General features: G+C 44.8%; 1 protein-coding gene across 6 annotated transcripts in view; it reads right to left on the bottom strand.

Annotated features, from left to right (window-relative positions):
• Positions 1-3,091: 3,091 nt before the first annotated feature.
• RBM47 (RNA binding motif protein 47) overlaps positions 3,092-16,534 on the bottom strand; it is a 177,237-nt gene continuing 163,794 nt past the window's right edge. For 5 of the 6 annotated variants that reach the window (XM_055434457.2, XM_088836298.1, XM_055434455.2 and 2 more), the window contains 4 exons: positions 15,113-16,272; positions 14,042-14,248; positions 10,557-10,756; positions 3,092-5,903 (listed from right to left, as the gene is read on the bottom strand). In XM_055434457.2, coding sequence (XP_055290432.2) covers positions 5,664-5,903; positions 10,557-10,756; positions 14,042-14,248; positions 15,113-16,241 — 1,776 coding nt within the window. In that variant the 5' untranslated portion in view covers positions 16,242-16,272 and the 3' untranslated portion in view covers positions 3,092-5,663. The remainder of the gene's footprint in view (positions 5,904-10,556; positions 10,757-14,041; positions 14,249-15,112; positions 16,273-16,534) is intronic. The other variant, XM_055434463.2, reaches the window with a different exon arrangement.

The following is a 16,534-nucleotide window of genomic DNA, read 5'->3' on the forward strand; positions in this document are numbered from 1 at the left end:
AAGCACAGAAAGGCATAAAATGGAAAGGCTTAATGCAGTCAAGACAGTGGAATGCATTCACACGACAGTTTATAAAAAGGAAGAGAAAGGAAATAACTTTCTTGTCTATGATGTACCCAGCTTATTTCAAAATTTACTTATCCAGGCTTTTTAAAGATTCATTAACTTATCTGATTTTCACAGTAACCTCATGAGGTTATCATCTCTTTTACCAACTAAGAAACTGGTGCTCAGAGAGACAAGGTGTCTTTTCCAAGGTCACACAGCTGGTGAATAGCAAAGCTGGGGGTTCACCCCCTAGGCATCCAGACTGCAAGCCCAGCCTGTTTCACCAGGCCACAGTGCTTGCCAAGGGTTTGGGCAATCACTGAGGAACGCTGGGCACCTAGAGAGGGAAGACTAATGAGGGAAAGAGAAGGAAGGCCATGTCTAACCCGATAGCTTAGAACTTGGAACTGAAGCAAAACATGTCTCCTGAGTTTCATTCTGTGTTTATGCCTAATCATGCCCTTGACCTTGAATGGTCAGAGAGGAGGAGTGTGTCAAGGAAGTAGCAGGACAAGGATGAGTACATCTGTGTTATCTTACTACTAATTTATTTTTTAAAGCTGAAGATGCTTTTTTTTCTCTTTAGGGTCGTTGTGTCAAATGTGAGTTTTTTTCAAAACAGCCATGCTGAAATGTCACATTTCATGTTTTTATTTTTAAAACTCAACTCTCCCCAGAACACTTTATAATAAAGATAACATGTAATATACTATATACATATCTTTAAAATAGTCAAGTACCCAAATGCCCTTAAAACAGGGTCTGGTAAGCCAGTAAGGTCAATTATAGTTGACAAAATACACTCAGCATGGGGCATGCCATGTCACAGCACCCAGTAAAACGTTGGGACTGTTCATTCACAGGATTATCCTTCATTAGGAAAGAAAAATTAGAACTTTTGTGTTCTAGCTGTTTTTACTTCCACCTAAATAAGTCTATCTTGACAGATATTTTTGGAATTTAAAAATTGGGGATCTAGTCTAGTGAAGAATCAGAAGGGTACATTTGACTTCCTACAGTAGTCTTTTAGTCCCGTCCACAATCCTTGATACAGCACCGAATTCCTTCCATCTGCCAGACAATCTTCGCAGCTCACCTAGTGCTATGCCTTCCGAGCTGAACGTAGGCATTTCGGCCATTCTACTTTCAGTTCCTATCCCCAGGGAAAGAGGCTGCATGTGAAAACATGGTAAAAGCCAACAGAAACTGCTTTTGGAGAAAAGCTTTTCTTTTTGTAGGCTGTGAAGCAGGCTGTTGGTACTACTAAATCTATTTCCAGGGTCACTGAGCTGAGACTTGGAGTCTGAATTTCTGCCCTGGTTCGTACCAGCTGTGGGACCCTGGCCAGTCACATATCTGTTCTGCCTACTTCACTAAGTGCTTGTGAAGTCCCGAGGTAATGGAAACCAAACAGCCTTAGAGCCTAGTGAATCACACAATCATAGCATTTATCCCCACCCGACACACTGTTTACCTGCTTACTGGGTCTGTGTTCTGCCACTTTAATGTAAGCTTTATGTGTACAGAGTTTTGTTGGTTTTGTTCATGTTATACTCACCACAGCACCTAGAACAAAGTGGGGCATTTAATAGAGGTGTAAGAAATGTTCTATAAGATTAATTCTTTTGTTTTCTGACAAGAGCAATCAAACTCTGATTCTGCAACTTAAAGGGCACCTGTGCTCATCTCTTAGAACTAGATGGTATCGGCAAATCTCATTGATTTCTCACTTTGGGAAGTTCCCTGGTCTTTCCTGTCTGTGAAAAAGACTTTATCCTTTTAAGAGGAAGCAGGAAGTTAGAATTCCAAGAACTGTGGGTTGGGAAGGCCCATAACCCAGGCTGCTGCTGCTGCTGCTACTGCTAAGTCGCTTCAGTCGTGTCCGACTCTGTGCGACCCCATAGACGGCAGGCCACTAGGCTCCCCCGTCCCTTGGATTCTCCAGGCAAGAACACTGGAGTGGGTTGCCATTTCCTTCTCCAGTGTATGCAAGGGAAAAGTGAAAGGGAAGTCGCTCAGCTGTGTCCGACTCTTAGTGACCCCACAGACTGCAGCCTACCAGGCTCCTCCGTCCATGGGATTTTCCAGGAAAGAGTACTGGAGTGGGGTGCCATTGCCTTCTCCATAACCCAGGCTGCTGCTGCTAAGTCACTTCAGTCGTGTCCGACTCTGTGTGACCCCACAGACGGAAGCCCACCAGGCTCCCCCGTCCCTGGGATTCTCCAGGCAAGAACACTGGAGTGGGTTGCCATTTCCTTCTCCAATGTGTGAAAAGTGAAAGTGAAGTCGCTCAGTCAAGTCCGACCCTTAGCGACCCCACGGACTGCAGCCTACCAGGCTCCTCTGTCCATGGGATTTTCTAGGCAAGAGTACTGGAGTGGCTTGCCATTGCCTTCTCCGATAACCCAGGCTACTCAAGACTAACTAGGTAAAATTCTTAATCAATGGCAAAGCTGCATGGGGTAGTTTTTGGAGGTAATTCCACTGACAAGGTACCACTTTCCCTTGAATTCTTAATTGGCTTTGCTGATGGATCCCACCTGAAGCTAGTGATGATCTATTGAGAAAAAGATTAGTCTTGCTAATCTTGCTGCGTGCTGTAAAAAAAGGTGAAACGGAAGACTTTGGTTTCCAATGCGGTGACTGACATACAGGTCACACCAGTACTTTCATGAGACCGTCGAACAACTCAATGTCACATCAACTGAGTCCATGTAGATATCTAAGTGTAAAGCTCTTGGGATCATAAACAAACTCCAGCACTGAGAACAGTGACAGGCTTTGCCACATCCTACTCTAATCCAGACGCTAACTAGTAGTTGAGTGCTCAACTTTCTACCAACCGGATCCAAGGCTGAGAACACTGATAATTCACAATTTTTACCATGTACCTCATCTTCATTAATAATTCCACATCAAAGATATGATTTTCTCCAGCCAGAAACAGTCAATTCCTTCTATGCTATAAGGGTTTTTTTCTAATTTTGTTAGGGTAAAAAAAAAAGTGTATGAAGAAAACACAATTTAAAATAAGGTATTGAAATTGCTTTAAAGAAAGTTTTATTTACTGCATACATCCTAAGAATGTATTGTAAATGAAGCAAGATCTAAATAAACTTAAAAGCTTTTCAAATACAAAGCAACTAAAGATAACAACTAAACTGCCAGCATGTTTGAAAACAAAGAACTCGAAAGCTTTTTTTTTTAAAACATTTTTATAGTTTGTTCTTAACCCTAAAAAAAAGTTCACATTTCAAGTTACAAACTTACCTCAGTAGTGTACATATGTGAAATGGTTTTGAAACAACAGGAACAGGCAGACCATAGGTAGGTAGGAGGCTCACTGATACTTAACTGGCTATGTCACCAACATTTATTTTTAAGGTAGTTTGGTAGTTGCCATGTTAAGACACCATTTTTTTCCTTTTTTTTTTTTTTCTTTTTTGCAAATAATTTACAGGCACATGTAAAATACAGTAAGATCCCTGGGTCAGTCTCATCCAGTGAACCTCTGTGCTAATTAACCCTTCACTGGAAGGAGAGTAAGAGAGCACTTCTTTCATACAAAGTCAAGGGATGGGGACTGAACGCAAACTGAATTTTGTTGGACTACTCATTACAACGGATTTGAGTTTGGATGCAGCTCGCTGGGTACATCATCAGAAACATTGCACAATTACTTTCTGTCATTTAACAATGATGGAAAGGAAGGCTAGGAATGTTTAAAGGCCTTTGCAGGCACTCAATAATCTTATAGAATAGTTAAATAAATATTGCTTATATATAAAAAATTCATCCCACCCTAAGATGAGGGAAAAGAGAGCATCTGGGAATCTCTTAATTTAAAATGTAAAACAGAACTAAAACATCTGCTAAGGGCATGATCCTATTATTAATCCACAATAAGAATTCGGCCATCAGCAAAATTCAGTGAGTGGAAACATTTGATGGAGTCTCTAACATGACGTAAAAACACAACTATGTCCTTGCCATCTATTGCACACCTCACTTCCTTGTTAGAACCTTAAAAAAAAATCCCAAGTTGATGTATTTCATAAAGTAGATGACAATTTTAACATTTTACTGTATTTTACATTCACTCTGCTAAACAAAAGCCTTTAACAGGCACAAAACACTGCAACAATACATTTACTTCCTAATAAAACAGAACTGTTTAATAACATTGAAATAAAATGGTTTCCTTTTGCATTCAACTATATACCATGAATTTCTGCAACATAAAACAACTAAAAATGAGCACTAGGAGATATTTACAAACCATCTTTTACTCCTACAGGTCTCTCCTCCTCCTCCTGGCTGTGCACGCCCCAATTCAGTTCACTTGCCATATGCATAGCAACAATGGAGGGAGGCCCTGTTCAATAAACATATTTCCAACACCCCTGACGACCACAGACATTGTGCATGAAACATGATAAGGCAACTAGAAGCATAACCGTCTGCTAACAAGAGCCTTTGGGGTCTTGTCTATAATAATATTCTCTGTCTCTACAAACTTAGACTTCAAAACAAATATATAATAAAAGCATTAAGAAAGGAGTGAAGGTTTCATACTGGACAATTAAATAGCTATGCAAAGATGCCTTATGCAAACTATTAAAATCTTGTGCTTACACATACTCTGCTATTGAAAATAGCTCCCCAACCAAACCACAACCCCCCCAAAACAAAAACCCATACAAAACAAAAAACCCTAACAAAAAGAAGTATAAAAGCCATCAATGTTCTCTGTCAGAGTAATTAATTTGTCCTTGACTTGCCAAATACGAAGGTGGGTCTGGGGAAGGTGGGGGTGGGGGTTGGGGGAGGGTGAGTAGGGGGGAAGGGTGAGTGTAGGGTAGCGGCGGGGTGGGGGAGGGGACATATCTGAGAGCAAAGGCACATGGACAATGAGTAGGGGCCCAGGACGATGGCAGCCGGTGACAGCGCCTTCCAGTGTTTGGACTCAGAAGTGTGACAAGTCTTTTCAATATTGGCTTAAGGAGAGGTCGAGCGTTTAAAGAACAGAACCATCATGAATAACACATGGTTAACACCCGTCAACCCTTAATTCCAGCAGAAATAGAGGTTTCACTCATTTTATAATTGCACTTTCCAGTATAACTTTTAAAATAATGTTTTCTGTAGTATTTTTAAAGCACTATTGTTTGTATCTTTAAATATTGAATATATTTTTCAAAATAGTTCCCTAGCTGCTCAAGTGTGCTTTTTTAATATATACTTGATATATTATTGAAGGTACTACAAAATAGAAATCTCTGGAGTGCAGAAGTTAAGAAAATAACCTTCATAACTGAAAATATATCCTTAAAAATACAAAAACAAAAACCTCTATACAAAGGTACTACCGCGTACAAATTTTTAAGAGATGGTGTTTAAGGCACAAACCATTGCAAGTCTCTTAGAAATGTATGAACACAGGTCTGCTAAATTGAAAACAGTCTTAAAAAACTAGTGAAAACTTCATGTAATATAAAATATTCCAGTATGGTATTTGATAACATTCTTCGCGTTCAGGTTTTGTGTGTGCTAACCCAACACGCTCTTTCTTCATAAATAGTAAAGTGTTCCTTCAGTGGTGGCGGCGGCGGGTCTCAGTAGGTCTGGTACACGTCGTGGATGGGCACCTGGATAGCAGCGGCGGGGAAGGCCTGAGGTATGTAGCCTGCGTATCCGCCGTACACGGCAGCGGCGGCCGCTGCATTCTTCTGTAGTGTGGCGATCGTGGCTGTGGCTGGAGCAGCAAATGGCACGTAACTGGCTCCGTAGATCCCGGCAGTGGGAATTCTCTGAACATTTGGAGCCACCGTGTACACTGGAGTTATTGGGCGACCCTGAGGGGAGAGAGAGCAAATTATTGATCACCTGTAGGTATCTAACCAGATAGGCGGAGGACACCACCCTAATGGCAGAAAGCAAAGAGGAACTGAAGAGCTTCTTGATGAAGGTGAAAGAGGAGGGTAAAAAACTGGCTTAAAACTCAACATTCAGAAAACTGAGATCATGGCATCCGGTCCCATCACTTCACGGCAAGTAGATGGAGAAACAGTGCAAACAGTAACAGACTTTATTTTCTTGAGCTCCAAAATTACTGCAGATGGTGACTGAAGCCAAGAAGTTAAAAGATGCTTGCTCCTTGGAAGAAAAGCTATCACAAACCTAAACAGCATATTAAAAAGCAGAGACATCACTTTGCCAACAAAAGTCTGTATAGTCGCAGCTTTGGTTTTTCCAGTAGTCATGTACGGATGTGAGAGCTGGACTATAAAGAAGGCTGAGCATTGAAGAATTGATGCTTTCAAACTGTGGTGCTGGAGAAAACTCTTTAGAGTCCCTTGGATAACGAGGAGATCAAACCAGCCAATCCTGAAGGAAATCAGCCTTGAATATTCACTGGAAGGACTGATGCTGAAGTGGAAGCTCCAATACTTATGGCCACCTGATGCGAAGAGCCAACTCACTGGAAAAGACCCTGATGCTGGGAATGATTGAGGGCAGGAGGAGAAGGGGGCGACAGAGGATGAGATAGTTGAATGGCATCACTGACTCAATGGATATGAGTTTTAGCAAATTCAGGGAGATGGTAAAGGATAGGGAAGCTTGGTGTGCTGCAGCCCATGGGGTTGCAAAGAGTTAGACATTACTGAGCGACTGAACAACAACAACCTATCCATTCATTCAACAACCCCATTCATTCATTCAACTCACAGGGGTGAGGGAATGACAGAGAAACAAAAGTTTCCATTCTCAGAGCAGTCAGACAGACAAGCAATAATCATAAGGGACTGAGACAGAAGCCATTGAAGTGGAGCTGCATCCTCAAGGCACATTCACATTCAACTGGTGACCAGGACAGAACTGGAATGTTCAGGGAAAGTTCAAATACTCTGGAATCTTCTGCCGACCATTCTACTCAATCAGCCTATGTACCAGAGCGAGCTAGAGATGGGAGTTGAGGTCTACCCTTTACTCAGATCTCAATGTAATTATGAATAAATATTTTTCCTAGAATACAAGCCAGCTGCCTCAACTCATACCTAACTGAAGGAAAATGAATGGAGAGGAGCACAGTCTCTGACTTTATGGGACAAAGTACACAGCTCTCCCAAGGGCCAGTGTCTTAAGCTGTGGCCTAAAAAGATTGTGATCATACAGGATCTTCAACAAATGTGCTCGCTTCAGCCATTGCTCACCTAAGATATGACACCACTAAATATACAGTTGCTGTGGAAGCTTAGAGAAGAAGCCAACTAACTTGAGGGGCAAGAGAAAGCGTCTCTGAAGTGGAAAAATTTGAGCTGGGTTTTGAAGGATAAGTGGGGCTTCCCTGGTCACTCAGATGGTAAACAATCTGCCTGCAATGCCAGAGACCTGGGTTGGATCCCTGGGTCAGTTAGATCCCTTGGAGAACAGAATGGCTACCCAATCCAGTGTTCTTGCCTGGAGAATTCTGTGGACAGAGGAGCCTGGTGGGCTACAGTCCATGGGGTCACAAAGAGTCGGACACGGCTGAGCAGCTAACATTTTCACTTTCACTTGGATAAGGTGGGATTTCCACATGAGGAGGAAGTGGGGAAAGAGGCGCTATCTGAAGCTGCCTTACTGTAGATGCCACGCTGGCTCTGAAAATCCAGGATGCTTCCTTCCCTCCGCTTGAGAGTGAAACATACTACATTTTCAGAACAAGTAGACAAGGCAGATTGTGGTTCAGTATCTTCCAAAGTGTTTGCTATGGAGTTCATTCTGTGGTCTGCTTTAGGGAAAAGGAGATTTTTGGTAAAATAAAACATACATTTATTTAACAAAACATCTTGTGTACCTTATGTTTCATAGAATGCCCTGTGGTACAAATAGTTCAGGATATGTAAAAGGGAGAATTAGATTTTAAAAAATTATTTCTTCCTGGGCTTTATAAAGGAATTACTTATCATTCCTTTACAAAAATCGACAAATCAGAGTCACAAAATTATGTTCAAAGGAACTTCAGAATTGAAGAGTCATTTTTTTCCAACTGTAATCCAAATAATAATAGTAACAGAGATTACCGTCTGCTAGGCACTATTCTAAGGGCCTTATTTAAGTGACACTATCGAAACATCATCACAACCACCAATGAAGCTGGTGGTTTATATGTGGATTATATGGAGAAGCTTAGATGTTTTATATGACTTGCACAAGGTGACACAGCTTTTAAGCAACGGAATGTGTGAGTCTGGCACCTGTGCATTTAGCCTTGCATTATCCTGCCTGCTACAATGCAGCCACAATGAATGTTAGTAACACTTTATAAGCAAGGAGAGAAACTGTGGAACTGGGAAGACTGTGGTTCATAGCAGGACACAAGCTATCTTCTCCAAATCTGTGGATATCTCTTCAGTGACAAAAATGCACAAAGAAAAGGATCACCAGGAAGGTGACATCTGAGAGAAACCACTCAATATACAACAGTGCAGCCCAACACCTGAGCTCAGGGGAGTGTGATGAGGTTGAGTTGAGTGTGGGGAGTTGGGGAGGAGGAAGGAAAAAGGCCTCAATTTCCCCTCCTCTCAAAAAAGGAATGGTTCTTGCTCTACTTATACCACTGACTTGTTGTGAAGGTTGAGACACTTTGAGAAATAAACGTGAAGAAAGGACTGTCTACATATGCAAGTTTTTTTTTTTAACTGCCTGAGAAGGCTATATGAAATTTTGGATTTAAATGGCTACAAAGGAACATCTCTGAGCTCCCGCAAAACAGAGGAGGAAGATCGAAGGTATTCCCCAGGAAGGTCGCTGGGAACCGATATGTGGTTTCACTTTGAAAAGTGTTCTTTTTACCAGTCCGTGGAGCTTAAAATGCTCTTTCCTCTGCTGCAGTTTGGCAGAGAACACAGAGGAGGCGGAGGAGGCGGAGGACGGAACGTATCAGAGAACCCAGGTCAAAGAACTCAAGGCAGGACAGACAGTACTCAGCTTTGAGGGAGAGCAATGGGGCCACACACTCAAAGAAGCCATTCCCACGTTACAGAGGCAGTAGCTCCAGGCATTCGGCAGAACATACTGGAGAAGGGAACAATTGCCACAGGAATCTACTGATGATGACGGCACACTGAACAAATCCCAAACCACAAGACCCCGACGGCAGCATCCAGTGCAGACTGATGTAAGACAGAAACAGCCTGCAATCCAGAATGTGATCGTGAAGCCTGAAATTTGGGCCCAACCACAACTGTGACCACACAGCAAAGACCAAAGTTCACACATTTCCTAGTAAAGAGGAATTAGAATTAGCAGAATTCTACTAGGTAATGCTTGTAGGTTACTGTATGTATTTATAGTCAGGACACACTAATAACTACTTTGTGAGTCATTTCCAAACCAAGACTACTGCTGGGGTTCACAAGCCTAGCTGTTTCAGCATTACTGAGGAGGTGGGACAAAACATGGATTCTAGAACCCCAGCCCAGTTCTCCTGAACTGGAATCTTCTGGGGTTTGAATCTAAGAATCTCTGTTTTATAAACATGTCTCCTCGGTAATTCTTATCCAGTTAGATTCAAGACATCCTTGGCCTGAGTTTTAATGCTTATGGATTGATGAGGTGTTTGATATTCACTGTTTCACAAATATAGCTTCGACAAGATTATTTTTCTATCCAGGAAAATGATATATCGTATAGGTATTCCCTGTGTGCTACATATTGCAGAAGCAAAGAAATATATATAAGAGGTGGCTCTTGGTCTGGAAATACTTTAACTGGGGAGACAGAACATAGAACTTGACTGGTATCCAATACTGAGAAGTACAGGACAGATGGTTTCCAAGGTGAGGTAGATGGAAAAGGTTCTAGAGAAAAAACCAGAGAGAGGAGAATACTGTGCGTAAAGGTGGGGAAGGAGGATAGAACGGTACAACTGGATTGGGAGAAGAAATGGGAATAGTTGGATATGGTTGGGAGAGATGATTAAAGGCAGATTTTGTAAAGTTTCATAAATCTTTATAGACATTTCTGTCTCTATACAGGCACTCACATATATATATGCATACATATATACCTATGGATATACTCAGAGAGAGAGATGGAGGGGAGGAGGAGGGGCAGAACTTTGAAAAACCTTTACTGAACTATAATCTGGAATGCAAGAACTACAATCTGGCATGAACTATCCCCTGGGACTCCGTGTGTCACCTCTGTAACAATAAGCACATGAGTTAAAAATTATCCTATATCATGAAAAAAAAAACCAGGATGTATAATGACACTGTGAGAAATTACATATGTCATTTTTTCATATTGCTTCATATCTTTAATACAGTGGCAATTTTAGGATAGTACAATTATTATCTAACATTTTCCTGTCCTGTCATGATTTATCTTACAAAAATATTTCTATCACTCAGACCCATAGTTCCAGCAGAAAGCCAGGCATAGTGATGGTGCTCCTGTGGAGTATTAAGTGAATCTGTGATACATGAGACCTCACACAAACACCGCAGCAAGAAGCCTACCTGGAAAGGCGGCGGCGTGGACACGGCAGGGATGACGGCAGCGGCGGCCGCGGCGGCCGCAGCAGCGCTGGCTGGGTCGGGCTGCACAGCGATGGGGCTGATCATGTGCTCCATTGTGTGGATTTTACCATCTTCAATCATTTTAGGGGCCGGAGCTGCCTGAAACATGGAATATTGGGTGCCGATGGCAGGGATGGCCACTGCAAGAGAAGGAAAAGGGAAGCACAGGTCAGTCACTTCCAGTCACAGAGGGAAGGGCCATCACTTCCTCAATATTTTTAAAAACAAGTTTAGCAGCCAGGGGATCTGCCTGCACATGAATGCTCTCTCACTACAGGCGCTATCCAAGAGGAAGAGAGGGGAGGTGGAGGTACCCTATATCCTGCTGGGCTTTCAAAAGGAACCATGTGGGCAATGGGTGGGATCTCCCAACGGATCCTCAGGGTAGGCGAGCCTACAGCTAAGTTTCTGGGCCAACATTTTCTACTGCTGCTAACAGAATTTAGAACACAATAGCATTTAGACTTGTATTCTTGAGGTCCTACAGAGCAAGAAAGGGCCTTGCAATTTTGAGAAAACAGGTTCAGAATAAGAAGTGAGAGCAGAGGCTTGAGGCCCAAGAGTGTGAGAAGAGCCTGCCAGTTCCTTATCGCCTATCTTACTCAGTACCAGCCCCACTGCCCTTTTTCACTTTCACCACGTTTTAAAGAGCAGGTGCTATCGAGAGTTTCATTCTGAGAACTCAGAGGTCAGTGTATATCCTCCCCGATCTGCCAATGCAAAGACATGATTCTGTGAATAAAGTTTAAAGGACTCATTTCAACCAGAGGATCAGACAGATCACAGTTTTCGAATGGCAGTGTATGATGCTGCTGCTGCTAAGTTGCTTCAGTCATATCTGGCTCTTTGCGACCCTATGGACTGTACAGCCTGCCAGGCTCCTCTGTCCATGGCATTCTCCAGGCAAGAATACTGGAGTGGGTTGCAATGCCCTTCTCCAATGTATGATGCTGCTGCTGCTGCTGCTGCTAAGTCACTTCAGTCGTGTCCGACTCTGTGTGACCCCATAGACGGCAGCCCACCAGGCTCCCCCGTCCCCTGGGATTCTCCAGGCAAGAACACTGGAGTGGGTTGCCATTTCCTTCTCCAATGTGTGAAAGTGAAAAGTGAAAGTGAAGTCGCTCAGTCATGTCTGACTCGTAGCTACCCCATGGACTGCAGCCTACCAGGATCCTCCATCCATGGGATTTTCTAGGCAAGAGTACTGGAGTGGCTTGCCATTGCCTTCTCCGCCAATGTATGAAAAGGAGAGGTAAAAAGACCAAAAAAAAAAAAAAAATTAACCCTGATTTGGGGGAGTTTGTGTGAGTGTGTGTTGTATGTTTTGAGGAATGTGAGAATATTGAAATGCATACAACAAAGTATACTTTCACTTGTTTTTATTCTCCAACTGTAGGTAATTTCTTTGAATAAAAGTCAATTTGATGTAAGGTAAAGAGAAATGCTTGCATGCTGTGTGCTCAGTCACTTCATTCGTGTCTAACTCTTTGTGACTCTATGGACTGTAACCCACCTAGCTTCTTTGTCCATGAGATGCTCCAGGCAAGAATACTAGAGTCGGTTGCCCTCCTCCAGGGGATCTTCCTGACTCAGGGATCAAATCCATGTCTCCTGCTTTGCAGGTAGATTCTTTACCAATGAGCCACTGGGGAAGCCCAAAGAGAAATGACTGTAGGCTAAACAATGGTACAGTCATTCAATAAAATATGTCTAAAATCTAAACCAGATCTTTTACCTGCCTTTCCATCTATATGATCTTGTGCCTAGGTATTTCACTATTGCCTGCTGTTCCTCCTAAAATGCAGAGTTCTAGTTTTCTGAATGAATCAGAAATAGAGGTCAAGGGGACAGGACCCAAAAAGGGCTGTAAGTTTGAGCTACATCTGAGTTGTACTAAGCAACTCTGGATTGTTCTGGCTACCAGCCACAGGAATTTCCACCCCATGCCTCAGAACACAATTAAATGCTTAAAGATCTTTGAGTTCTTTTCTCTGGGCTTCCCTGGTGGCTCAGCTGGTAAAGAATTTGCCTGCAATGCAGGAAACCTGGGTTGGGAAGATTCCCTGGAGAAGGGAAAGGTTACCCACTCCAGTATTCTGGCCTGGAGAATTCCATGGACAGTCCATGGGTTTGCAAAGAGTTGGACATGACTAAGCGACTTTTCTTTTCTCTAGTTAAATCTTAAACTACTGCCAACAGGAATACCTTTCCCAACAAGTTAAAGTGACTCCTGTATCCAGGCTCTGCTTTATGGAATTAGAGAGAAACAGGGTCAGTTTTATATTGCTTGACGCATCAATGACATTTGCAAGGAAATCCAGTCTAAGGAGTCACTTAACTGCAGAAGTGGCAGAATTTTTTTCACAGGCATTAAAAAAAAAAAAAAAAATCACTGGATTACTTCAAAAGGAAGCTCTACTGAGAAAATGCCTTGCAAGCCCCTATGTGGCCAATGCCAACCTACACCCCTTATACACAGCTCCCTTGAAACTGTTTCAGCCAGGGGAAGGATACAGTCCTCAGCCAACACAAAGTCAGAGGAGCTGAGCTTCGAAGTGAGGATTCTCTCAAAGAGCTCTTCAATCTACCCTCCGTGAGACTGGAAGGTCTGGAGGAGTATCATGATGGAATTTCCCATGTGTTTGGGTGCTCGTGTGGTGTGTGCACATAGGGAGTTTGTGCCGTGCTCACACTGTGCAGTTAAATAAAGCTCCTTGCAGCTTAGGATCAGAAAGAAGACCTGTCTCAGATGACTGATGAGCATTAACAACGTTGGAAAACTGGTTTGTGGGGCCTGGAGGGTGGAAGCAAAGTTCAAGGTCCTTGGCTTCAATTACTTGAGTGCCCCTACCCTCAATCTACTGATCCAGCAAGAGGCGGAAATGACAGCTGGGAATTAGCTGCAGAAAGTTTCTCTGCTGCCTTACTCCCAGGTGTTCTGGTTGGTTAAGACCACGACAAGGGACAGCAGCTTTATCTGCTCCTGAAGGGGAATTTCCCAACAACTCTCAGAACTGGCAGAGTTGCACCTTCTGGCTTCTGATGACTGGGGTCAAGATAGGCTTCAGTAAGGAATAGAAAGCTTTTAGCTGGTAGAAGATACAGAAGAGCCTCATATTTTTCTACCCCTGCACCCCTCGTCCCAACCTCCCTAACTGAGAATCTGCCTAATAGAGAAAAAGTCTAACAACTGGTGACAGCCATTTGGGAAACCCGCTATAAGAAAGTTTGACTTGAACATGGTCAAAATTAGACCATCCCCCAAGTTCTAGATAAGAAGGCCCAGGAGACCACAATCCTTGCCTAATCTCCGCCTGCCTTTGAGAAGAGGAACCCATGTGCAGATGAAAGTGCCGAGTCACCTCAAAGAGAGAGAGTTGGGATTCAGGCTGAATAAATGCATTCTCACTCTGGTTTATACTGACCTGTACCAGGCTTAATGGCAACTGGATTGACGGCAGAGATTTCCAAATTCGGTACAAGTTCATATCCTTTTTCTTGCTGTTTTCCTTTTCCTTCATGATATCGGCTATATATACCACGGCCAGCAGAATATCCCCCAAGGTAGGAACCCCTGGGGCCCGGGGCTCTGTTGCCAGCTGCACCTCGACCCCGGCCTCTTATGCTGCCTGCTTGTAATAACAACACAAAAAATGATGAGCTACCAGCAGCGACAGTACAGGAGGTGGATCTTAACCCAAGGTTCCTGGCACTTTGGTATCTGTCCCGGCTCTAAGCTGCAGGTGGCTACACTTCTGCTCTTCAGTGAGCTCGGAAGATGCTTCAGACTTTCTGGCTCCAGCCTAGATGCATCCTAAGATGTCTGCTTAGTACACAAGATGAACTTGAAGGGTGAGTTCCTAGGATTGTAACTGCCACTCCAATAAATAAAAGTTTTCTAAGACAGTCACAAAACTAGATGTAGAAGAGGAACTGCTAGTTCATCTTCCTCATTTTAGGCGTGAGAAAACAGGCTTCGGGAGCTTAAAGGGGCTGACTAAAGTCACAAAGCCAGTTAATCAGCCGGCAGGACCCAGAACCCAAGTATTTTGCTTTCCAGTGTAATGCCTGCTTTCAGTACAGGCTAGTCAGCGACTAAGAACAAAACAACACAAACAAATCCAACAATACTGTGCCCACTACTCCCCAACATTCTAAAGGTTTATTTCACAAGCAGGCTTTAACCTAAGAACCCAGAGGCTTGCCGTCTAGCCCCACGTTGGATAAAGGCCCCAGAAGGGCAGAACGCAAGAAAAGCTTTCATGCTGCACATGATGGGTAACGTTACCTCACGCTCTATGTACGAACCATCTACATTTTCCTCGATGCTGTAGCAGTGAATGCCGTATGTGGAACCAATACCCCAACGAGGCTTAGTAGGAGGCGTTGCCGTCCACCAGCTCAGTAAATGACAGCCACCACCTCCCCAGTGGCATCCATCTGGCAGACGCGTCTCCCCCCACTCCCGCCCACGCAGGCAAGGAACCGCCACTAACCTTTCACGAAGTAGTCCCTGTTGGGCCCGATGAGCGCGTTGTAGGGGTAGCCATAGTAGGCTAGCGTGTAGGGGTCGCAGGAATACACGTAGCTGGGCTGCTGCACCACCGCTGCCTCGGCTGCGCCGCCACCCTTGGCTGCCTTCTGGTAGCGGGAGTACTGCTCCTTGTCCACGGGCTTGGCCAGCGTCACCTCGAGGCACGAGCCCTCCAGCTCGGTGCCGTTGAGGTTGTTCATGGCGTGCACGGCGTCCTCGCGGCTGGCAAAGTGCACGAAGGCGTAGTCGCGGATCTTCTTGACGCGCTCCACACAGCCCGGGTTGAACTGGCCGAAGCTCCTCTTGATGGTGTCCTCGGTGGTCTCGATCATGAGGTTGCGCACGTAGAGGATCTTCACGGTCTCCATCACATCCTCGTCCACGTCGATCTCGGGCTCGGCCCAGTCCACAGCGATCTGGTGGCCCCACAGCTGGATGCGGCCGGGCATGAGCTTGCGGCGTGCCATGGCGGCGGCGCGGTGGCTCTCGTACTCCACGAAGGCGAAGCCGCGGTTCTTCATCTTGTCGGCCGCGCTGGCGTAGACGATCACGTCGAGCACACCCTCCGTGACCTTGGCGATCTCCTCCAGGATCTCTTCGCGCTTCTTCATCTTGGGGATGCCCCCGATGAAGAGGCGGCAGTTGTCGACGCTGCAGCACACGCCCAGCAGGCGTCCGGGGCGGATCTCGTAGTTGTTGAGCTCGCGCACAGCGCGCTTGGCCTCGTTCTTGTGGCAGTACATGACGAAGGCGTAGCCGCGGTTCTTGCCGTCGAAGTCCATCATGAGGCGCAGCTCGTAGATGCGGCCCACCGCCTCGAACACTGGCACCAGCTCGTCCTCGTACACATCGCGGGGGATCTTGCCCACGAAGACCTCGCAGCCGCGCTGCGGGTGCGGGCCCTCCCAGCCGGGCGGCGGGCCGCCGTACTTGCGCTGCCCATTCTCCTGCACCATGCTGTAGCCCGTGCGCTCCATCAGCGCCAGCAGCGCCGCCTCGTTGGGCGCGCCCGCCACGCCCTCGGGCACCTTGGCAGAGGATCCGGTGGCGGAGTCGCTGCTCATGGCTGCGGTGGAATCCTCTGCGGTCATAATGTCAAAGGCATCCACGGCCGGTGGAGACCTGGGGAAGGCAGGAGGGAGAGGGTGAGCCTAGACTCTACACCAAGTTGAGCCACAACTTGACTACAGTTTTTTTTTTCCCTCTTCTTTTTCTCCTCTTTTTTTTTCTTAAAGCCATCCAAGACTCACGCTTAACTATCGGGTGGTTAAATGAGAAATAAGATGGGGACTTCTCTGGATGAGCGGCAGCTCTAAAATAGTCTAAATTAGGCAAGTTGTTTTGCAGGAAAAACCAGAAGTGACTCAGGAAAAAAAAAATCAGA

The sequence above is a fragment of the Moschus berezovskii genome, chromosome 5 (genome assembly GCF_049115385.1).
Source record: "Moschus berezovskii isolate FMDL1 chromosome 5, NW_MosBer_1.0, whole genome shotgun sequence".
In the NCBI taxonomy this organism is placed as follows: Eukaryota; Metazoa; Chordata; class Mammalia; order Artiodactyla; family Moschidae; genus Moschus; species Moschus berezovskii.